The sequence below is a fragment of the Palaemon carinicauda genome, chromosome 42 (assembly GCF_036898095.1).
Source record: "Palaemon carinicauda isolate YSFRI2023 chromosome 42, ASM3689809v2, whole genome shotgun sequence".
Classification (NCBI taxonomy): Eukaryota; Metazoa; Arthropoda; class Malacostraca; order Decapoda; family Palaemonidae; genus Palaemon; species Palaemon carinicauda.
The window spans coordinates 22,930,039-22,954,361 of NC_090766.1; the positions used below are offsets into that span (position 1 = coordinate 22,930,039).

The 24,323-nt window shown below is 40.1% G+C and overlaps 1 protein-coding gene across 2 annotated transcripts; it reads right to left on the minus strand.

The window, feature by feature from the left end:
- Positions 1 to 4,614: 4,614 nt before the first annotated feature.
- On the minus strand, positions 4,615 to 23,781 carry LOC137633287 (lebercilin-like protein). Of its 2 annotated transcripts, none has more exons than XM_068365503.1 (6): positions 23,636 to 23,781; positions 12,955 to 13,143; positions 11,888 to 12,025; positions 11,279 to 11,517; positions 9,845 to 9,983; positions 4,615 to 5,825 (listed from the first exon to the last, which is right to left on the minus strand). In XM_068365503.1, the coding sequence occupies exons 1-6, from the start codon at positions 23,708 to 23,710 to the stop codon at positions 5,085 to 5,087; spliced, it is 1,521 nt and encodes a 506-aa protein (XP_068221604.1). In that variant the 5' UTR covers positions 23,711 to 23,781; the 3' UTR covers positions 4,615 to 5,084. The 2 variants fall into 2 exon arrangements, with proteins under 2 accessions (XP_068221604.1, XP_068221603.1); XM_068365502.1 differs by having other exon boundaries at positions 9,845 to 9,986.
- Between the last annotated feature and the right edge of the window lie 542 nt (positions 23,782 to 24,323).

Here is a 24,323-nt window from a genome sequence, read left to right on the forward strand (position 1 = left end):
ATATAAATATATACCTCAAAGGTATTATTACAGTTTCATCCATTATGGGAAATCTATTATAATAATATATTTCCCGAGTAAAGCAAGTCTTTTGTAGTATTTCTGTAAAATATTATCTGTCGCAAATGCCTAGTTCTTTATATATCGACGATCAAACTCATGCTACTCATGTCTTCCTTCCAGATTTTTTCTAAGTCTGTTGTTATTGTTGACTGTGTCTTGTATTTGCTTAAATGAGCCTGTAACCACTATAATCCGCTGACAAACTAGTCCACTATGAAGTCTTACACGTTTGGCCAATCACAGCGCCTGTCCACATGACGTCACACATGTTTGGCCAGTCACAGCGCGACAATACAACTGCGCGACAATACAACTGCGCGACAATACATTATCTTCCCAGGCATTTCATTTCGTTCTTAGACATGGAGACCATAGAAAGCACGTCATCTCATGTTGCACAAGAAGTTGAAATTCCATCTTCTTGTCCTGACCGTTTCCTAACTTACAATGAATTTGTTGAAAAACTTGTGCATTTGTGCCAGAGACACAATTTAATTTTACAAAATAAAAATTGTCCTGCATGCCAAGGAACCTTCCCAACGGCTTCACGTTTTCCTCAAAGCAGCAGCACATCTTTATGAACCAACAGTTTAAGGTAAGCTTCATTAATTTAAAGAGTATATTATAATGGTGATAGTATAACGATGTATACAGCAGTACCATCACTTTGGATTTGGTTTGATGGATGTGTTAGGTAGTGGCTGTAAGGGGGGGGGGGGGGTCGCAGGGGCTAGGCCTAGGTAGGGGTATATGGCCCTAGGTTAGGTGGTTGTATTAGGTTCGGTAGTGTCCCGAAAATCACCGTGGCCTTAAGGGGGGTCGCAGGGGGGGCTTTCCATCGTCTTCGGTTAGAGTTCTCTTGCTTGAGAGTACATTCGGGCACACTATTCTATCGTATTTCGCTTCCTCTTGTTTTGTTAAAGTTTTTAGTTTACATAAGAGGTATGTTGTTACTGTTCTTGAAATATTTTATTTTTCCTTGTTTCCTTTCCTCACTGGGTTACTTTCCGTGTCGGAGCCTCTTGGCTTATAGCATCCTGCTTTTCCAACTTGGGTTGTAGCTTAGCAATTAATAATAATGATAACAAACTGTATGCCTCCCACCTTATGTTTTCAATAAACAATCCCCTGCAATAATTAACTCGACTTTTAACCACAATTCCTGCACTGGATCTTTAAAATAAATGTTCAAAGGACACTGGATTCTGGAAGCCTGAAATGCGTAATCTGAACGTCTCACTGACAACTGTGTATGTGACAGGCTGACAGCCGACAGGTGGACCAGAGACGAATGGTTATCCAGAGTTATATCTTTCTCAAAGTAATAATTACCTTAGATGATATAAGCACTTACGACGAGCGTAAAATTACTTCTGGTAACTTTCAATGTAAACAAACAAGATGGCAGTCTCAATACTAGTCCATTCGTTTTATTATTATTATTATTATTATTATTATTATTATTATTATTATTATTATTATTATTATTATTATTATTATTAGCCAAGCTACAACCCTAGTTAGAAAAGTAGGATGCTGTACGCCTAGGGGCTCCAACAGGGAAAATAGCTCATTGAAGAAAGGAAATAAATAAACTACAAGAGAATGAACTTACAATACATAATATTTTAAGAACAGTAACAATATTTAAAAAATCTCATAAATATCGATTATCTTTCACATATTAAAATTATTCATTTACTTTACGTTTGAAAAAGATGTGATTGCCGTTTTTTTTTTTTTCAGAATGGCATACTAGTAATAGCTGTGTAACAAGTTTAATGCTTAATTGTGTTGGCAGGATTAGCATTTCTACAATTGTTCTCCTATGTCAGCTACCATTTCCATTCAAAAGTATCACATCATTTATATTATTAAAATGTCACGATAATATGCAGCCTACACTTACACGGTAGGACTTTTAACCAATTACATGCATGTAGCCTGGCTTAGCTACTTAGGAAAACTAGGGTTGCTATGTAATTTGAAGGATAGGCTAAAGTTTGCTTAGTTTAAGGTTAAAAAAAAAAAAAACAGATTTTAAACTGAGGAAACGCTGTTATTCCTTTTTGGAATCAGTTTAAAACATGCCATAGCTAATTACCCAACACAGGGGGGATATTATTCATAACTTGTAACCCAAGTTTAATGTCAGATTAATTTATAATTATTATTATTATTATTATTATTATTATTATTATTATTATTATTATTATTATTATTATTATTATTATTATTATTGTTGTTGTTGTTGTTGTTATTATTATCATTATTAGTTTACAGCCCTAATTGGAAATGCAGGATGCTATAAGCCCAATGGCCCCAACAGGGAAAAATGAGCCCATTGAGGAAAATAAGTAAGCTAATAAATAAACGAAATGAGAAGTAATAAATTAATATAAAATATTTTAAGATAAGTAATAATGTTAAAAAAGATGCCATACATAAACTATGAAGAGACCTATGTCGGCCTGTTAGAAAAGGCTGTATAATTTAGAGGTGCTACAGGGTAGGAAAAGCAAAGGCCTAAAAAGGCTGAATACATGTAGAAAACGAGTACTGTATTAGAAGGGACTTGATTTCAGGGATGGCAAGAGTGTATGAATGAGAAAGGCACATGGTGTGTTGGTTATATACTGTAGGTGCATGTGTTTTTGAAATTCTAATGCATACGGGTTCAGCTGGTATTCAACTTAAAAGGATGAATGTGGCAGTGCTCCCTGCACTCCTTGATAAAAATATATATGTATGTATATATATATATATATATATATATATATATATATATATATATATATATATATATATATATATATATATATATATGTGTGTGTGTGTGTGTGTGTATACTATATATATATATATATATATATATATATATATATATATATATATATATATATATATATATATATATATATATATATGTATATATATATATATATATATATATATATATATATATATATATATATATATATATATATATATATATTATCTATCTGATATGAAAATTACACAATAAAGGCTAAATATAAATTTCATAACAATTAAAATTGAGAGATCAATCAGAAATATACGACTTAATTGAAAACAATAACTTAGTATACAAATTAATTAGAAAAAAAAAACATAACTACTAGGCAATATTGAACATTATTATTTACTGAAACAATGAACTTGCAAAGCCAGTCAAGGTAGTAATAAGACTGTAATAACAACTCCAGACATAAATGGAAAATTAACACCAATACCAACGAATTCGTCTGGTCGAGTCGTGAAGAAAATTAAGGTCCTGCTTACTAGGAGACACCTCCTGGTTCCTGGTTCCTTACTGCTCACTCCGCAAAATAAGTTTGCGGGCACTCTATCTCTTTATAGATAGGTGCAAAGCTTCTAAGCTTATTCTTATTTTTGTTAAGTTTAGATCACCTGTGCCTTAAATAAATTAATATCATAATGAGGCACAGCTGCACAAGGGGATAACCGACAAGGCGTGGATTTCTTCTTCCCTACGTGTGATCAGGAAGCTGCTGACTGAAGAGTTATTCGTATGCAAACTAATGGGTTTTGAATAAAAAGCAAGAGAATATCAAAATAGCTAAAATCAAATAAAAGAGATGTACAGAAATTGAGGTATTTAAAAACTGCTAGAACAGGATTTAGTTACTTTGAAAAGAACATATAAGATAAATATAATTTTGAACAAAGATAATATGAATATAATCTAGACAAAATCACCACACCTGGCTTCTTGATGCCTTGCCATCCTAATAATATTGCGATGGTTGTTTAACCCATGGCCATAGAGGAACTTCATTGCACATATTTCTTAGTTTTTCAGTATTTTATAGGCTATCTTATGACTTAAAATATTAGGCTACTCCCTTTATGTTGGAAAGATAAATGCTGCATGATATTTCTAAAACACAGATTGGGTATTATTTAATTGTGATCATACATCTCTTGCTTGAGGGTACACTCAAGCACAATTGTCTATTTTATTCTGGGCTGCACAAAGGCAAGAGCCCGGGTCTTACACAAGGTAAGGCAATCTATACAGACATCTTATTTCTCTTCCACTTGTTTTATTTTTTTTATAGCTTATATATATAAGATCTATTTTAATGTTGTTACTGTTCTTAACATGTTTTATTTTAATTGTTCATTACTTCTCCTGTATTTTATTTATTTCATTGTTTCCTTTCCTCACTAGGCTATTTTTTCCTTGTTGGAGCCCTTGGGCTTATAACATCCTGCTTTTCAACTAGCGTTGCAGCTTAGGTAATAATAATAATAATAATCTGTAGACATGGGATTGTGATACATTCAAGGTAGCACTACAGACAAAAATGCTGCACAACAGCTTCTGTGTATTTACAGTAGACAGTAGAGGAAAATTTTTGGTACAAATAACATATCAAATATGGCTGTAGTTTGTTAAATAAAAAAAAAAAAAAAAAAAAAAAAAAAAAAAAAAAAAAAAAAAAAAAAAAAAACAATGAAAAAAATACATTCTTAGCATAACTTGGGGAACAAAGAAAACTCATACGAGCTCAAAATTTTAATTGTGAATCTGTGACAGTTCTTACATAGTGCTGGTGCAATACACTGTTAGGCTACAGTATTTTGTATAAACATGTTTGTTGCCCGCCTTGGCAATTGTATAATTTTTCATTTCGTTTATCAAATTTTTCAATGATTTATTATTTGAATAATTCTAGTTTCCCCCAGAGAATGTTCTATTAAATTAGCCTCAACTAACTCAGAATAGAACATTATATTTTTGAATTTTTATAGCTCTATAGAATTAGAATTTCTAATTCAATATAGAACTCATCAATACCTGTAATTAGATTCCATAGCAATAATAATTTCAATAGAATAATGCTGAAAGCATATGTTTTTTAAAAGGACATATTTCACTGACTCAAAACATGGAGATCATGTCGTTTAGTAATACTGACGAGTATGATTCTGAAAAGCTTAATAAAGTGAACTCTAAAGCAAGTTATGGACACTTAGGGAGTAATAGCAGAGCGGGTAGGTTTAGCGGTAACTGTTGAATCTAATTTGGAAAGGCTAGAGACTGAGCGCATTTCTTTAACGGTGCCTGTAGTGTGCCTTCTATGAGGCCCTCCCGAAGCCATAGGGGATTCTAAGCGCGAAAGGCGCGACTGTACACGACTCTCGGGAACAAAGGGAACAGGCTTGATAGGAGGTGGCGACACGCCACTTCCGCTGTCGGACCCAGCACTTGATCCACCAGTAAGAACTGGCCTTTCACGTGGAGGATAATTTTCAATGAGGGAATACTCTCTTGTTACAGTTGGCTGTTCCGACTTCCACGTCTTGGGACTTTCCTCCTTATTGGTTTCTTCTTGCATCACTTTCCTTCTCGCCTCTTGCAAACTTGCAGTAAGGCGCTCACGTCTCCTTTGGTCAGAGTGGCCTGGAAGCGTTACACTGCCGTCTGTTGCTTCTTCATTGGATTCTGATTGCATCACTTTCCTTCTCGCCTCTTGCAAACTTGCAGTAAGGCGCTCGCGTCTCCTTTGGTCAGAGTGGCCTGGAAGCGTTACACTGCCGTCTGTTGCCTCTTCATTGGATTCTGATTGCTGTTGGGTCTGGGGCTCTGGCGTCGTTGTGGGACTTGGAGTAGGAGTGCAATGAGGAGATGCCAAGTAATCATCGTCTGTGGAATGCCGTGGAGACCGTCGTCCGCGTCTGATTCTTCCCATTCGCCGATCGTCATTGTTTTCCTGGGATGGTAAGAGGTCAGAACTTTAATGCTTACTGTCTCTACTTTATCGTGATCAAAGGCCATTTGAAATATAATCATGGTGAGAAGAGAAAACTTTATTGTTTACTGGCTCTACTTTACTGTGATTAAAGGCTATTTGAGATATAATCATGGTGAGAGGTGAGAATTCTAATATTTACTGTCTCTACTTTACTGTGACCAAAGGCTATTTGAGTTATAATCATGGTAAGAGATAAAAACTCTATTGTTTACTGTCTCTACTTTACTGTGATCAAAGGCTATTTGAGTTATAATCATGGTAAGAGATAAAAACTCTATTGTTTAAAGTCTCTACTTTACTGTGATCAAAGGCTATTTGAGATATAATCATGGTAAGAGATAAAAACTCTATTGTTTACTGTCTCTACTTTACTGTGATCAAAGGCTATTTGAGTTATAATCATGGTAAGAGATACAAACTCTATTGTTTACTGTCTCTACTTTACTGTGATCAAAGGCTATTTGAGATATAATCATGGTAAGAGGTGAGAACTCTAATGTTTACTGTCTCTACTTTACTGTGATCAAAGGCTATTTGGGTATAATCATGGTAAGAGGTGAGAACTCTTATGTTTACTGTCTCTACTTTACTATGATCAAAGGCTATTTGACATATAATCATGGTAAGAGGTGAGAACTCTTATGTTTACTGTCTCTACTTTACTGTGATCAAAGGCTATTTGAGTTATAATCATGGTAAGAGATGAAAACTCTATTGTTTACTGTCTCTACTTTACTGTGATCAAAGGCTATTTGAGTTATAATCATGGTAAGAGGTGAGAACTCTAATGTTTACTGTCTCTACTTTACTGTGATCAAAGGCTATTTGAGATATAATCATGGTAAGAGGTGAGAACTCTTATGTTTACTGTCTCTACTTTACTGTGATCAAAGGCTATTTGAGATATAATCATGGTAAGAGGTGAGAACTCTTATGTTTACTGTCTCTACTTTACTGTGATCAAAGGCTATTTGAGTTATAATCATGGTAAGAGATAAAAACTCTATTGTTTACTGTCTCTACTTTACTGTGATCAAAGGCTATTTGAGTTATAATCATGGTAAGAGATAAAAACTCTATTGTTTACTGTCTCTACTTTACTGTGATCAAAGGCTATTTGAGTTATAATCATGGTAAGAGATAAAAACTCTATTGTTTACTGTCTCTACTTTACTGTGATCAAAGGCTATTTGAGATATAATCATTTGTAAGAGGTGAGAACTCTTATGTTTACCGTCTCTACTTTACTGTGATCAAAGGCTATTTGAGATATAATCATGGTAAGAGGTGAGAACTCTTATGTTTACCGTCTCTACTTTACTGTGATCAAAGGCTATTTGAGATATAATCATGGTAAGAGGTGAGAACTCTTATGTTTACTGTCTCTACTTTACTGTGATCAAAGGCTATTTGAGATATAATCATGGTAAGAGGTGAGAACTCTTATGTTTACCGTCTCTACTTTACTGTGATCAAAGGCTATTTGAGTTATAATCATGGTAAGAGATAAAAACTCTATTGTTTACCGTCTCTACTTTACTGTGATCAAAGGCTATTTGAGTTATAATCATGGTAAGAGATAAAAACTCTATTGTTTACTGTCTCTACTTTACTGTGATCAAAGGCTATTTGAGTTATAATCATGGTAAGAGATAAAAACTCTAATGTTTACTGTCTCTACTTTACTGTGATCAAAGGCTATTTGAGATATAATCATGGTAAGAGGTGAGAACTCTTATGTTTACTGTCTCTACTTTACTGTGATCAAAGGCTATTTGAGATATAATCATGGTAAGAGGTGAGAAGTCTTATGTTTACTGTCTCTACTTTACTGTGATCAAAGGCTATTTGAGTTATAATCATGGTAAGAGATAAAAACTCTATTGTTTAATTTTATCAAAGGCTATTTGAGTTATAATCATGGTAAGAGATAAAAACTCTATTGTTTACTGTCTCTACTTTACTGTGATCAAAGGCTATTTGAGTTATAATCATGGTAGGAGATAAAAACTCTAATGTTTACTGTCTCTACTTTACTGTGATCAAAGGCTATTTGAGATATAATCATGGTAAGAGGTGAGAACTCTTATGTTTACTGTCTCTACTTTACTGTGATCAAAGGCTATTTGAGATATAATCATGGTAAGAGGTGAGAACTCTTATGTTTACTGTCTCTACTTTACTGTGATCAAAGGCTATTTGAGTTATAATCATGGTAAGAGATAAAAACTCTATTGTTTACTGTCTCTACTTTACTGTGATCAAAGGCTATTTGAGTTATAATTAAGGTAAGAGATAAAAACTCTATTGTTTACTTACTGTCTCTACTTTACTGTGATCAAAGGCTATTTGAGTTATAATCATGGTAAGAGATAAAAACTCTTATGTTTACCGTCTCTACTTTACTGTGATCAAAGGCTATTTGAGATATAATCATTTGTAAGAGGTGATAACTCTTATGTTTACTGTCTCTACTTTACTGTGATCAAAGGCTATTTGAGATATAATCATGGTAAGAGGTGAGAACTCTTATGTTTACCGTCTCTACTTTACTGTGATCAAAGGCTATTTGAGATATAATCATGGTAAGAGGTGAGAACTCTTATGTTTACTGTCTTTACTTTACTGTGATCAAAGGCTATTTGAGATATAATCATGGTAAGAGGTGAGAACTCTTATGTTTACCGTCTCTACTTTACTGTCATCAAAGGCTATTTGAGATATAATCATGGTAAGAGGTGAGAACTCTTATGTTTACCGTCTCTACTTTACTGTGATCAAAGGCTATTTGAGATATAATCATGGTAAGAGGTGAGAACTCTTATGTTTACCGTCTCTACTTTACTGTCATCAAAGGCTATTTGAGTTATAATTAAGGTAAGAGATAAAAACTCTATTGTTTACTGTCTCTACTTTACTGTGATCAAAGGCTATTTGAGTTATAATCATGGTAAGAGATAAAAACTCTATTGTTTACTGTCTCTACTTTACTGTGATCAAAGGCTATTTGAGTTATAATCATGGTAAGAGATAAAAACTCTATTGTTTACTGTCTCTACTTTACTGTGATCAAAGGCTATTTGAGTTATAATCATGGTAAGAGATAAAAACTCTAATGTTTACTGTCTCTACTTTACTGTGATCAAAGGCTATTTGAGATATAATCATTTGTAAGAGGTGATAACTCTTATGTTTACCGTCTCTACTTTACTGTGATCAAAGGCTATTTGAGATATAATCATGGTAAGAGGTGAGAACTCTTATGTTTACCGTCTCTACTTTACTGTCATCAAAGGCTATTTGAGATATAATCATGGTTAGAGGTGAGAACTCTTATGTTTACTGTCTCTACTTTACTGTGATCAAAGGCTATTTGAGATATAATCATGGTAAGAGGTGAGAACTATAATGTTTACTGTCCCTACTTTACTGAGAACTCCTATGTTTACTGTGTCTACTTTACTGTGATCAAAGGCTATTTGAGATATAATCAAGGTAAGAGATGAGAACTCTAATGTTTATTGTCTCTACTTTAATGGGATCAAAGGCTATTTGAGATATAATCATGGTAAGAGGTGAGAACTCTAATGTTTGCTGTCTCTACTTTAATGGGATCAAAGGCTATTTGAGATATAATCAAGGTAAGAGATGAGAACTCTAATGTTTATTGTCTCTACTTTACTGTGATCAAAGGCTATTTGAGATATAATCATGGTAAGAGGTGAGAACTCTAATGTTCATTGTCTCTACTGTAATTGAGATAAACATGTCTCCAAGTGCACTGTATAAGCAATAGTTTTGTGCATCAAGTAGAAAATCAGATATATTTCAATCAAAACTGTAATGCAATTTGAATTGTTAAAATAATTGCCACCAAACGAATTTTCTCTTGGTAACTAAAAATGTCCCTAGTGAGTTCCTGTGTACAACTAAAAGAAAAAGTGAATTCTGCACATGCTGCTGCATAAGACCTTTACCTTATTCAATTTTGATCTATGTCTCGATCTTCTCGTTGGCACTTCTGTGGCCTCTGGAGACACAGTAAGGATGGAGGATATCATCTGAGGTTCACTGCTTCTCTTATGGAGGTCAGCACTGATTGGAGGAAGTCGCCCACTGCTGAAATAGTGATTATTCTATTATGTGTGAGCCTTTAGGATGGACAACCTATTGTGACTAGTCCTTCTTCTATTATGTGTGAGCCTTTAGGATGGACAACCTATTGTGACTAGTCCTTCTTCTATTATGTGTGAGCCTTTAGGATGGACAACCTATTGTGACTAGTCCTTCTTCTATTATGTGTGAGCCTTTAGGATGGACAACCTATTGTGACTAGTCCTTCCCAAAGGAAAAAGAGAAACTGTAGAGGAAGAGTGGATGGATTTACTTGATATAGCCCAGACCATGGTACAGAGGCTATGGCACTGCCGAAGACTAGAGAACAATGGTTTGATTTTGGAGTGCCCTTCTCCTAGAAGTGCTTACAATAGCTAAAGAGTCTCTTCTACCCTTACCAAGAGGAAAGTGGCTTCTGAACAATTACAATGTAGCACTTAACCCCCTTGGATGAAGAAGAATTGTTTGGTACTCTTAGTGTTGTCAGGTGTATGAGGACAGAGGAGAATATGTAAAGAATAGGCCAGACTATTCGGCGTATGCATAGGCAAAGGGAAAATGAACGGTAACCAGAGAGATGGATCCAATGTAGTACTGTCTGGCCAGTCAAAGGACCCCATAACTCTCTAGTAGTAGTATCTCAACGAGTGGCTGGTACCCTGGCCAACTTACTTCAGAGGATACGGTACAGGACACTCCAAGATCAAACCATTGTTCTCTAGTCTTGGGTAGTGCCATAGCCTCTGTACCATGGTCTCCCTACGTCTTTGGTAGAGTTCTCGTGCTTGATGGCACACTCGGGCACACTCTTCTATCTTATTTCTCTTCCACTTGTTTTGTTAAAGTTTTTATAGTTTACATAGGAGATATTTATATTAATGTTGTTACTCTTCTTGAAATATTTTATTTTTCCTTGTTTCCTTTCCTCACTGGGTTATTTCCCTGTTGGAGCCCCTGAGCTTATAGCAGCCCGCCTTTCCAACTAGGGTTGTAGCTTAGCAAGTAATGACAATAATAATAATAATAATAATAGTAAACTAACTAGATGTGATGGAGTTTTTTTAAATACTTTACAACCTGTTACTTTTGTTCATTTGTTAGTGTTTTCCAAGGATATAGTTTTGATAAGTGTATTTGAAGAACAAATTTTTTTACTCCAATTTTCTGATTGAAAGATTATAATTTTCTCCCCCATTTCAAAACTTCCCTAAACCACTCCATTAATCCTGTATAGCTACCAAAACCTATTTTATTCTCTCATGCAATTTCACAAGCAAAATCCAAAGAGAACTCACCCATCGAGACAGACTGAAGTTCTTGATTCACACGTAGCTGGAATGGTTTCAACCGAGGATACGATGCCTGACGTCGTTGTGGCTGAGGACCCACTGCTTCTGTTTCGTCCTCCTGGCTTGTGTCTTGATGAAATGGAGGCTGACCGGGAGGAGGCTGTTGTTGTGGAGTTACTGCTCCCCATAGTTCGACCAGCTCTTCTGCTATACTGCTGCAAAGAGGCTAGTTCCCTCTCACGTTCCTTTTTTTGGAATTGGGAGAATGCAGTGTGAACTTCAATAAGGAAATACATACAATTTCACGTCTCCGTTAGTATTTGAAACATGTCAAATGAAAATGCAGTTCTTTAATTCTGATCATACACTAATTAGAATAGACCTACTCATTCAGCAGCTTGGATTTACAAATTTGAGTTATATGGCTCAATGTTGGGATCAAGGACTCAAAGGTAGTCATTTAGTATGTAGGTGAAACTAGGATAAAACCTCAAACATAAAGTTAGCAAGTTTGACAAGATGGAAGAAATGAATTGGGGATTTGATGTTTAGTGGAAGACTAAAATATAATGCCTTAGAGATTACTACAAAAAACACATAAGTAGATTTCTTTACCTGGAGAGTATCCTCAAGTTTGTGGTGCTCACACTGAAGGCTGTAGAGTTTCTTAGCTGTAACTCTGTGGCGTCCAACTTCTGCCTGAACTTGTTGTTTTAGAGATTTCTCCACTATTGCTAAACGGCGTTGAAATTCCTATGAGAAAAGTGTAAAGTTAACATGGGGTTAAATCAAAAGGTATTCTATCAATTTTGAGGGTCGAAATGTCATGTCATTTTCATTTTGCATAGAAAGTTTTGATTACATGAACTGAAATGAGATTTTCATAAACCAGTTTGATTAGTCCCCATTTTTTTATATATATTTTTTTCATGGAAATTCTCTGCTTTTAGCTTTTATCAGTCCTCAATCGTACTTAAGACTACTTCTACGGTCATTGGTATCTTGAGAAAATAGTCGTAACCATATTTATTTCCATATGATGACAGAGCATGATTAGAGCTGAGACTGAGTGCAGCCCATAATCCTTAACATGATCCATCCACAAACAACATTATCGGCTGCCACTCAATTTATCTGTTCCGCCGTAGCTGGCTTTGCTTGCAAGGAATAAAAAACATTGTTCCATTGCTCCTTTGTTCAGCCCAGTGATACATGAATATGCTGTGAACGTCAGCTGCTTATGTCACTATTAAAGTATCACGCCCTTGTTAAATACACGACACCAACAAGGTGTTCGCGCGAGGGTTGTAACCTCTGCATTCCATGCTTTTATCTTTCTCTAGTATATTTGGAAGATTTATATTAGAAAAGTGTAAAGAAGGACCCTTTTCACCGGGCGTCACAGGTCTCTCCCCAGAAATAGATTTTTCCTTCGTCAAAATCCCTTTAAAGTATCATGATTACCTATAATCTGTCTTATAATATTATTGTTTTGTTAACATGAATCAGCTGAGAGAAGGTGACAGCCAATCACAATGTTTGTTGGCAGAGCATGTTAAAGATATTGGGTTGCACCCATTCGCATCCATGATTAGAACCATTCTCCTCCATGAAAAAAAAACAACTTTATAATTGAAACTAAAAACTGCAAAGAAAACTTAAACTAAAAATCAATGCCTTACTTCAGATTCTTTCTCCTTTTCCCCAAGAGTCTGGACTGTAGCACTGAGCTTCTTGTTAAGTTGATCTCTCTCGGGCAGGTTGCGTTTTTTGCACAAGTTTCTCAGTCTGGACAGCTCTTCGGTCAGTTTAATTATCCTTCCATCTGTGTCCTTCAATTTTTCGTTGTTACGACGGTTAGCTTCTGTGGCCTGAAATAAATAAATAGGATTACTTTCGTGACTTTTTTACATTAATAACGTACAGTTACAGCTAGTGCCATAGCCTCTGTAGCTTACAATGGTCTTCCCCTGTCTTGGGTTAGAGTTCTCTTGCCTGAAGGTAAACTCAGGCAAACTATTCTATCAGTTTCCTTATTTCCTTTCCTCACTGGGCTATTTTTCCTGCTTGAGCCCTGGGGCTTAGAGCATCCTGCATTGCTAACTAGGGTTGTAGCTTAGCAAATAATAATAATAATAATAATAATAATAATAATAATAATAATAATAATAATAATAATAATAACAAGGAAGCATTTGCTTTTGCTTCGTGTGCAGGGAGAAGAGGCGTTCTCTCTGCTTTGCTACAGGAGCAAATGAAATAAAAACATCTAAATTCTTGTTATAAACAACAATTCATAATTAGTAGGCCTACTCTTATTTCTCATACTGAAGAAGGGATGCAATGTCTCAAAGTTGTTTGGATTTTTTGTTTTTCATATTCATTACAGTCAGCCCTCGTTATTTGCCAGTTCTATTTTTGCAGATTCGATCATTTGCGATACAGAAAACCATATAACATATTCAATAAAAAATCACATAGTCGTTGTTTTGCAATAAGTACTCTCGTGGCCTCACAATTTCAAACTGACCACATTCAAATGGTATACTTCACACTGTTTCCCTCTCCACACAGCACAACACCCCATGATCCATCTCTCGTTGACTCTCGCTCTCGGCCTCAGTTTCGCATCATTTCTCCTCGCGTGTGCATCTCCAGTGATGTAAAAAACCTGTACATATCCAGTGTATTTATAGAGATTCTAGCATAAAATGTGATACGTACAATGCACTATCCCATGCACCAAACAGTTCATGGCCCAAAAGTTGCATCATGCTTCTGCCTTACCGCGTAGAACTTCGTATGTAAATGGTTAGTGGTGTTGTACTGATACTTTTTCTTTTAGTTTTTATTGTGTTAGTGTATTCATTGTGCATTAGAATTATTGATTTATTAACTACTGTACAGTACTGTATACAAAATACCATACTTTACAGTAGTACAGTAATGTAAATATATGCTACACGTATGGTGAGTTTGAAAGGTGCGAGTCGGCCAGCCGGAAACTGCGATCACTTACGAGCGTTATCTTAGCTAATCAAGCAGTACTGGGATGACAGTACTGTACATATATTATAGTATCAGCGAGTGTTGTTAAATAAGAACAATAGTGTACGTATGACATGTACATACAAGCGTGGCAATGAATCGTTATGTTTAACAGTCTTACCATATATGCATTACATGTGGGTACATATAGGCTACTGTATACTTACTGAAATGTGTTCATACATTAGCACAATACTTATACTGCAATGCAAACCAAGTTAAAGCAAAATAAGGCAGTGCACCGGGTTACTTAGTGTGTTAGTTGACCACGAAGTATTTCCGGATTCTCGCTTTTGCACCTGTCTTTGTTACCTATACCCAGCGATTAAGGAGGGCTGACTGTATTTTGTCATTTTAAACCTCTGCTTCGATTGAGTTTATTTGCAATAGGCCTACTGACATCGTGAAAACTCTTATTTACTAATAAACGGATTTTGAGCGAAGCGAAAAATCTATTTTTGGGTGAGATAGCCATGGCGTCCTGATGGAAGGTTCCTGTTTGGTAGCTTCCTTGGGTATAAGACTACTAAGATATTCCCAGAGAATTTAACCACAGGTTATCACAGAATTCTAACTTCTGGAGCGAGTATCTCAAAGGTTTCCCTTTAAGACATCGTAATACAACAGGGGACACGCATGTCTGAACGTGCCACATAGCTATCTCCACCCCGAACAGAGTTAATGCTTCGGTGTGTAAGGGCTGAGAATAGCTGGGAGCCGTTCCACAGCTAATCTCACTCGTGGCTACTACTGATACTCGAGACGTAAACAAACGGACGCCATTGCTCTAATGACGTCACGCGCGTCTTTATCCTGGCGCCAGTTGCTGCCCATCACCATGATACAATTGTGTAGGGTGGGAACAAAACTGGACGAAGTAGTAGGGAGGGTCCATCAGGACGCCATGGCTATCTCACCCAAAAATAGATTTTTCGCTTCGCTCAAAATCCGTTTTTTGGGCTCAAGCCATGGCGTCCTGATGGAAGAGTACCAGAGAATCAATGTATCGTGGTAGATTTTCCCCCAGAGTTAAGTGCCTAGGCATTGACAAAACAGCAAAGTAATCTTAGGTAAGAACCATAGGAACGAAGTATCCTGCCCCCCATTGGTAGGAAGTTCCCATGGGCTATGCCGACGTCAAAGTGGTATTGAAGGGCTATTCATCTTGACAGAAGAACTTTTAAGAACTTAGAGATGAAGCAGAATGTTTGATATTTGTATAGGAACATTCTGAATTAGGCCAGTGGTGGTTGGGCACTGTGTATAGAGTTCATCTCCTGATTATCAGAAGTAAGTATTCGTGTAGGAACCTTACTGAGACAAGGTGAATATAATTTAGGATTAGACATCTTAAATTCTTCATGACCATAAGAGAGGAGGAATAAATAAAACTATGACAGTATGTATTTCATAGTAGGTAGGAGCTGAAAGAGACGCATAAGTAATAAAATAGAAATTTTATTTCACAATGCAGAAATTAAATAATTTACAGCAAAAGTAAAGTTCATTTACAGTAATAATAATGTACATAGAAATAAAGGCTTGCTCTTGAATCTGAAAAGGAATTTCAGGATTAGTAGGTACTCGTTCTCGAGGAACGCAAGTCTTTAAACAACACATCATGCTCAAGGCATGCGGCACTTGTGTGACACTATGACATTTCACCTGGGATAAGAACAGTTATAAAAGCACTAAGTGTTTTTAGACATCACTATGAATCACTCGAGGGTCAACATAGGCACCCGAAGAGTTAGAGTCCCAAGTAACTCACTGTTCTACGCAGAGTTAGGTGCAGGTTTCATAACACTACCTGCGGCTACCACAAAATGTTTGATTTCGTGCACTTGTTTCGCATAATGTTTAAAGAAAACTCGCGAGGACTTCCAGCCCGTAAAGTTTTTAAGGCTCTCAAAGTCCATGCTCTGAAAGAAGTTCAGAGACGATGCCACTTTTCTAGGATCATGACCAGCGGGTGTACTGTTCGGATCCGCTCTGCGAATGAAGTAGGTGATTTTCGCTCTTAATTGTTTCAGTGACAGGTCGCTGCCCGATGTTTCTCCTTTGAAGAGTTGGCCTCCACCAAAGTTCGAAGTTCTGCGAAGATAGACCTTGAGACTCTCTACTGGACATAGAGAGACATCCTCCTTCAGGGGGCATATTCTCCAAGGGCCCCATCTTTTGGTGGGTAATTCGTTTTTAGCGAGAAACGTCGGATCAGGGGAGAGGGTCACTTCTCCTGAATCAGCAAACAGGATGTGTCCCTCTTCTCTTGATAATGCCACTATTTCGCTGACTCGAGCTCCCGAGGCGAGAGCAAATAAAAATATAACTTTCTGAGTCAGATCCTTGAGGGGGCATGAATCGTTGTCCAAGTTGGAGGCGAAATGGAGTACCTTGTCTAGTGACCAGGAGATCGGTTTTGGAGGGGGTGCTGGGCGTAGGCGAGCACATGCTTTTGGTAATTTGTTAAAGATGTCGTTGGACAGATCAATTTGGAAAGCATATAGAATTGGTCTAGTCAAAGCCGATTTGCAGGTTGAAATCGTATTGGCTGCTAATCCTTGTCCATGAAGGTGAATGAAGAAGGACATACAGAAATCAATGGTGATTTCTTTAGGATTTTTTGCTTTAACAAAGGAGACCCATTTCCTCCAGGATGATTCATATTGCCGTCTCGTGGATTCGGTCTTGTATTCCTCTAGGAAGTCTAGACTTTTCTTCGAGATCCCAAACCTCTTCTTTGCGGCAAGGGAGAGAAAATCATGAGATGAAGGTCCTTGATTTTCGATGATGAAGCGAAGACAGTCGACTTCTGTACTTGTTGAGAGAGAACTGGGCCCGGGAGAGGGATCAGCTTGGGCTGCAGCTCCAGGACCAGGGGGTACCAGTTGCTCCGGGGCCACTTGGGAGCCACTAGGGCCGCTGTCCCTTTGAAGGTTCTCAGTTTGGAGAGGACTTTCAACAGAAGGTTGGTGGGAGGGAACAGGTATATCTTGGACCATCTGTTCCAGTCCAGTGACATGGCGTCCACCGCTTCTGCTTTGGGGTCCTCGTACGGGGCTACGTACAGAGGAAGTTGATTGTTGTCGCTCGTTGCAAAGAGATCTATCTGAAGTTCTGGGACTTGATGAGAGATGAAGGAGAATGATCTTGCGTCTAGAGACCATTCCGACTCTATCGGGTTTGTCCGAGATAGAGCATCCGCTGTCACGTTGCGGAATCCTTGTAGGTGAACTGCAGACAGGTGCCACTTCTTCTTCTCCGCCAGACGGAAGATTGGGAGAAGCACCTGATTTATCTGGGGCGATCTTGAGCCTTGGCGATTGAGACAACGAACTACCACCGAGTTGTCTAGGGTTAGACGGATGTGGATCGAGGGCGGCGGGGATAACTTCTTCAGAGTAAGAAGGACCGCCATGGCCTCCAAGATGTTTATGTGGAACGTCTTGAATAGTGGAGACCAGGTCCCTTGAGCTTGTTTCAGGTGGGAGTGACCTCCCCAGCCTTCCAGTGAGGCATCCGTGTGGATGTTGAGTGATGGAGGAGGGTGTTGGAGAGGAATGGACCTTTTCAGGGCCTTTGCTTCCGACCACGGCTTTAGGAGGCGTCGAAGTCTGTTTGGAAGCCGTCTCTTGAGGTCTCTTCGAGCGATGGATGCCGATCGTCTCCAGACTCCCGCGGCATCCTTTAGCTGTGCGCGAAGCACTGGGTTTGTCACTGAGGCGAATTGTAGAGAGCCTAGAACTCGTTCCTGCTGTCGTCTTGAAATGCGTTTGGATTTCAGTAGTCGCTTGACAGACCCTGCTATTTCCTTCCTTTTCTTCTGGGGGATGGAAAGGCGGTGTGACTGAAGATTCCAGTGGATTCCCAGCCACTGAAACTTCTGAGCTGGAGAGAGGCGAGATTTCTTCTCGTTGATCTTGAATCCCAGGTGTTCTAGGTACTGGGTAACTTCGTTGCAAGACTTTGCACACTCTTCGGGCGATGGAGCCCAGACTAGCCAGTCGTCGAGGTAGGCCATCACCTGGACGTTTCTTAGGCGGAGCTGTTGTACTATGGCATCCGCCAGCTTTGTGAAGATCCGAGGGGCCACATTGAGGCCGAATGGCATGGCCCGGAAGGCGTAGCTTTTCCTTTGGAGTCGAAATCCTAGGTAGGAGGAAGCGTGATGGTTCATTGGAATGTGCCAATAGGCATCCGCCAGGTCTATAGAGACCGTGTAGGAACCTTGAGGCAGAAGGGTCCTTATTTGTTGAAGCGTCAGCATCTTGAATTTGTTGTTCTCTATGAACTTGTTGAGGGGGGATAAGTCCAGAATGACTCTGAGCTTGTCTGAGTCCTTCTTGGGAACGCAAAACAGTCTCCCTTGGAACCTGGTGGACTTTACCTTCCTTATCACCTTCTTGTTCAAGAGGTCTAGAACATATTCTTCCAGAATGGGGGTCGATTGTTGAAAGAACCGCTGGAAGATTGGGGGTGGTTGCACCCAACTCCAGCCTAGACCGTTCTTGATGATGCTGTGTGCCCAGGGATCGAAGGTCCAACGATCCTGGAATTGGCGGAGTCTTCCTCCCACCGGAAGCACTTCATTGCTTCTGGTGTCCCGAGGACTTGTTGCCTCGGCCGCTAGCTCCCTTTCCTCCTCTACCTCTGGAGGGACGACGAGATGCGTCTCTGCTTGCACCCCTGGACGAGCCTCTACCTTTGGCATGAAAGGTAGTGGATGGTTGCTCAAAGGCAGGGGTGAAGACCGGTGACTGTGACAACACCGGTTGGGGGACCAATTGAAAGGTCTGCTGTGGTTGGGCCACCACTTGGGAGGTAGCGGGTCCCGGAAACTGACGTCGTTGTTGACGTTGCTGGGGTTTTGGCTTCTGAGGTTTCCTCTTAGGCTGAGGTCCATCGTCCTGAGAGGGTTTCCTTTTTCTGGACATGCCCCACTTGTGGAGAAGGTTCCTATTCTCCGTGGCGGCTCTGTCAGTTATTTCCTTGACAAGGTCAGAAGGAAACAGGTGCTTTCCCCAGATGTTGGAGGAAATCAGCCTCCGGGGTTCGTGTTTCACGGTGGCACCGACAAACACGAATTCACGACAGGCTCTACGAGCCTTTATGAAATGGTACAAGTCCTTCATTACTGTAAGTAAGTGGGATTTGGCTAGTACCATGTAGTGATCAGGTACTCTTGTGTCACAGGCCATCACTTCCAGTTGGACTTGATGAGAAAGAGATGCCGCAAGCCTCTCCTTCGTGTCTTGTTCCCGGCGAAGGAGGTGATCATTGAGCTTAGGGAGGTCCTCATTAAACTGACGTCCGGCGATGTCAGGATCGAGCCTACCCACGACGAAAGTATGCTGAACATCTTTCCAGTGTCGAGCGTCAGGGGGTGTCACGATGGAGAAGGGTCTGCACTCCTCCAGTGCAGGGCAGGGTTTTCCTTCTTCCGCCGCTTTAAGGCATGCAGCTAAGGCCTTTTCCAAGAAAGGAAGAACCGCAGTGTCAGGTGCGACGTATGTAGGATGCTTCTTGCTCAAGGCAGGAAGCTTAGAGCAGGTAAAGCCCCTGCTCTTAAATGCGGAGGCTAGCATAGCCTGGGCCTTTGCGAGATCGAACACTATCTCTTCTTTAGGTTCGGTCTCCTCCTCCGAGGCAGGTTCGGAACGAAGCCGGACGTAACAGTCCGGGTAGGCCTCGAAGCTTGGGAAGAACTCCACATCTTCCAACGGGACCGTGCCGATCTTGTCACTAACAAAGATCCTGCCGGTCGCAATAACCATATGCTCTGCATACCTCCACGGGTTGGCATGAGAGCAAGCTGGGAGATCCTTAACCGAGATCTTCTTCGGTTCTCTGGATCCAATCATTGACCTGATGGACTCCTGGTTCTCCTTCAGTCTGTCGTCCATGACAGCTCTAATCAGCCGGATCAGTTCTTGGGTAGACGAAGAGGGATCCGGGGTCGAGGAGGTAGACGGAATGGACACATCCGTCGGTGTAGGAGTAGGCGGAGGGATGGATGAGGGAGGAGCTCCAAGCTCCGACTCGGTGTATTCCACCTTGTCTTCGTCCTCTTCGGCTCCTTGAGCCATAAGCGTCTTCTCCGTGTCTTCCGAGACGTCAGAGATCTGTTCATCATCCTCGGAATCTAAACGACACTCATGCATGGACTGAGCCATGACCACATCAGGTTCCACCGTAATTTGGACAGTGGGGATTGCTTCTTTCGGAACCACTGAGTCAGGGGAGGCCTTAGGGAACAACAGGGACCTCAGTTCTTCGGTGGCCAGGTACGGTCCGGTAGCATTTTTCTGAAAGCCACGCACCCACTTGCGCAGCTTTTCACGAGAAATGTCTCTAACCTCCGCTGAGGGAGGGTTATGGAAGGCCTCAACTAGGTGGGCCTGGCAGACCGTACAATCCAGTGGATTCCAGAACTTCAAATCCCCTTTCTTGTCTGCACAAGGGGCGTGAGTCCTGCAAGCCGTATGCCCGTAAAACTGCGGGCGTTTCACAGCGCAGAAGGCGAAGTCACACTTCATCTGCTCCTCCTGTGGAAGAAAGAGAAAATGAGTATGGGGGAGTCATAGGAATGGCTCTTAAACTAAGTTAATATTAATCATTAATTTTAACTTAAAGAAGGTGTGATGCATAGAGAATGAAAACAGTAAAGGAGAACACACTCCATGCATCTCGCCCGGCTGGTTACCATAAGCTTAGTCCTGGGATAATCCAAATGACCGAGATCATTGGATATAGTTTCCTAGGATTCCCATTATTTTGGAACTCCATGGAAAGCCAAGGACAAGGTTGGGATCGAATTCATTCGGTTCCCAGTTAAGAGCCAGAAGGTCTCATTAAAGGTAACTGCTTCTGGCAACCAGCCGTGCTAAGATGCACATAGCATGCTGGAATTAGAAGAATGCAAAGAGACAGCATGATCACTAATAGAGCAGTACTAGGTACTGATCTTAAAAGCAAAGCAGCTTATCTATTTGCTATGTAGGGCTATCTTAGTCTTATGATAGCTACAGTGAGGGGGTGCAAGTATTCTTGACGCCTCTGGGGCATCCGGCAAGCCGCCGGCATGCCGGAGCCCGCTCCAGCATAGATTCTGGCATTAGAACAGACAATTTTCAAAAGTCAGTTAGATACCAGGATGGCGGCCGCCGGCACAGCGGCGGCACGCCGGCACAGCGGCGGCACGCCGGCAGGGAGCGGCGGCTCCGGCAGCCGGAGGATGCCAGGTTGGTGACTGGGATAAGGATGGTACAGGTAGTATCGGGTTGCCGGCAGTATATGCCGGCACTCCGGTGATCGACCGGCAAGCGGACGATTAGATAGGAGTAGGAGAGCCGCCGGTAGTAGCCGGCGGCAGCCGGCAGTCCCTCGGTACACGGGGGGCTGGCGGCAAGGGTAGGGAAGTCACCAAGTAGGAGGCAGGTATTGCCGACAGTAGAGGCGGCAAGAGACCGGCACCCGGATAGATAGAGAGACAGGGGGAGGGGGGAAGGGATGCAGGAAGTACCGTCAGGGTTCCAGACATCCCTCCCCCTCCCTGAGAGGGTGTACCCATGATAGAGACAGGCTCTAACATCCATAAGCAGGGGTCACTAGGGACCGGGAGCAGGTAGCCCAAGGGAGGGCTAGGGAACACCCAAGAGGGGGGGGGGACTCCCCTATGCAGAACTACACTAGTAACTAACCTTATAGGACACTATGAAGGTATATGTACCAGAGCGGACTGCACAGGAAAGCTCGGGTAGCCCTACTCATCCACCCTAAGGAGGAGTTGTAGGACAGGGGACAGATGAGTATAAACTAACCTAAGCATAGGCTAGGCTATACAAGAGATAGGTGGGGAGGGAGAAGAGAGAGGTCTTCCCAGGAAGGGTTTCTGTACCAGAGTGGCCACTAAGGGAAGGGAGGACACTCCCTAACCTAAGATCAGGCTGATCGGCTAAAACGGTGCAAGAATACAGTTTCAGCATGGAACAGAGAAACCTTCCTAACCCGACCTAGAACAGGGCTAAAAGTCCTGAACTAGGCAAGGAAGAAGACATATCGCTATCGCAGGAAAGTCATAGACTATCCTAGCCATAGAGGTAGGCTAGCCTAACCTCACTCTCAGACGCAATCCTAAAGGGGGTTCATTCCTTTAGGGAGGACTGAGAGGCGATATATATACTCTATTAGACGATTAATCCCTTTACTCAGAAAAGGGATCAAGGCTAAATAGAGGGAATGCCAAGGCAAGGGATGAAGGAAGCATATAGGGGTCCTAAGGTTAGGTTAGGCTAGAAAGAATCACTGACTAGCCTATCCCCTATATGGTCCCTGAAGGCGAAAACATTTGCATCACTAGTCAAAAGTATTGTAAAATAATAATGCCACTATCTTCATAACTTAGTCTAGGATCACTAATAAATCATGCATGAACACTTGTATGTAGGCTCCTGGCCTGGGGGCTATAGTAGCCGACTGGTATGAGGTCAATCGATGACCGATAAAAAGCGTCTAAACACGATATAAAAGTTCCTAGCTATGAAGACTAAATAAACTAATGTATTCGATTAGTATATAATGCCGGAAGCGTTGTTGTGGCTAACTAAATAAGACATGCAAAACAACAACGACGCCATAAAATGGCGGGTCCGGTAGAGGCACAGCTCTGCCACAAAACATCAATTATTTCGCAAAATAATATTTACTTTACGGCCAGAGCTTAATTAAACAATACTGGAACCTTGTACTCAACTTTCCAGAAGAAGGCGAGGCTGAAGGTAACGACATAGCGAAGATGCAAAGCGATAAAGTTAACACAAGGGAAAATCCGTCTAAGTAGGGCAGCTACTAAACAAAGGATAAAGACGCGCGTGACGTCATTAGAGCAATGGCGTCCGTTTGTTTACGTCTCGAGTATCAGTAGTAGCCACGAGTGAGATTAGCTGTGGAACGGCTCCCAGCTATTCTCAGCCCTTACACACCGAAGCATTAACTCTGTTCGGGGTGGAGATAGCTATGTGGCACGTTCAGACATGCGTGTCCCCTGTTGTATTACGATGTCTTAAAGGGAAACCTTTGAGATACTCGCTCCAGAAGTTAGAATTCTGTGATAACCTGTGGTTAAATTCTCTGGGAATATCTTAGTAGTCTTATACCCAAGGAAGCTACCAAACAGGAACCTTCCATCAGGACGCCATGGCTTGAGCCCAAAAAAGCTCAGAATGTGACTTATTACTTTATCGATATAGTATCTTTTTTCACTCAACCAAGAAGTTGTCCAACTAGTCCTTACACACTAAATAAAGTATTTCTTACCCTCCGTAACTTCTCCTGAAGAACGGTGATTTCCATCTTGTGAGCTTCAATGATATGGGGCAGTTCGCTTTTCATGTCCTGGTAGCGACGGAGGGCGGCTTCTTGCCTCTTCCCCACACGCACCAGTAACCGGTTTTGCTCTTCGAGTTCCTGTGGGTAAAGGATGGATAAGTTGATTTAATCATTTCATGTTTTATAAGTAAATCTAAGTAAGTGTGATTAACTCCAAAAGAGAATTAAAATCCTACGTCGTTTTGCGGATGAAATGAATACAGAATTTTTTTACGAATGTACGACTATTATTATTATTATTATTATTATTATTATTATTATTATTATTATTATTATTATTAGCTAAGCTACACCGCTCGTCGGATAAGTAGGATGCTATACGCCCAAGGGGTCCTGCAGAGAAAAATAGCCCAGTGAGGAAAAGAAATAATGAAAGATAAACTACAATTTAAGTTGTAATTAATTGAAATACAGCACTTTAAAACCGTAACAACATTAAAATAGATCTTTCATATATAAACTATAAAACGAGACTTAAGTCAGCCTATTCAACATAGAAACGGTTATTTACTTTAATGGTAAGCATTGCTTTTTGTTATTTCTTTCCCTCAAATGAATTTCTGATTGAACAAAGACATTGCATGTTTTAAATATGTTCCATCTACTTACTAGTATT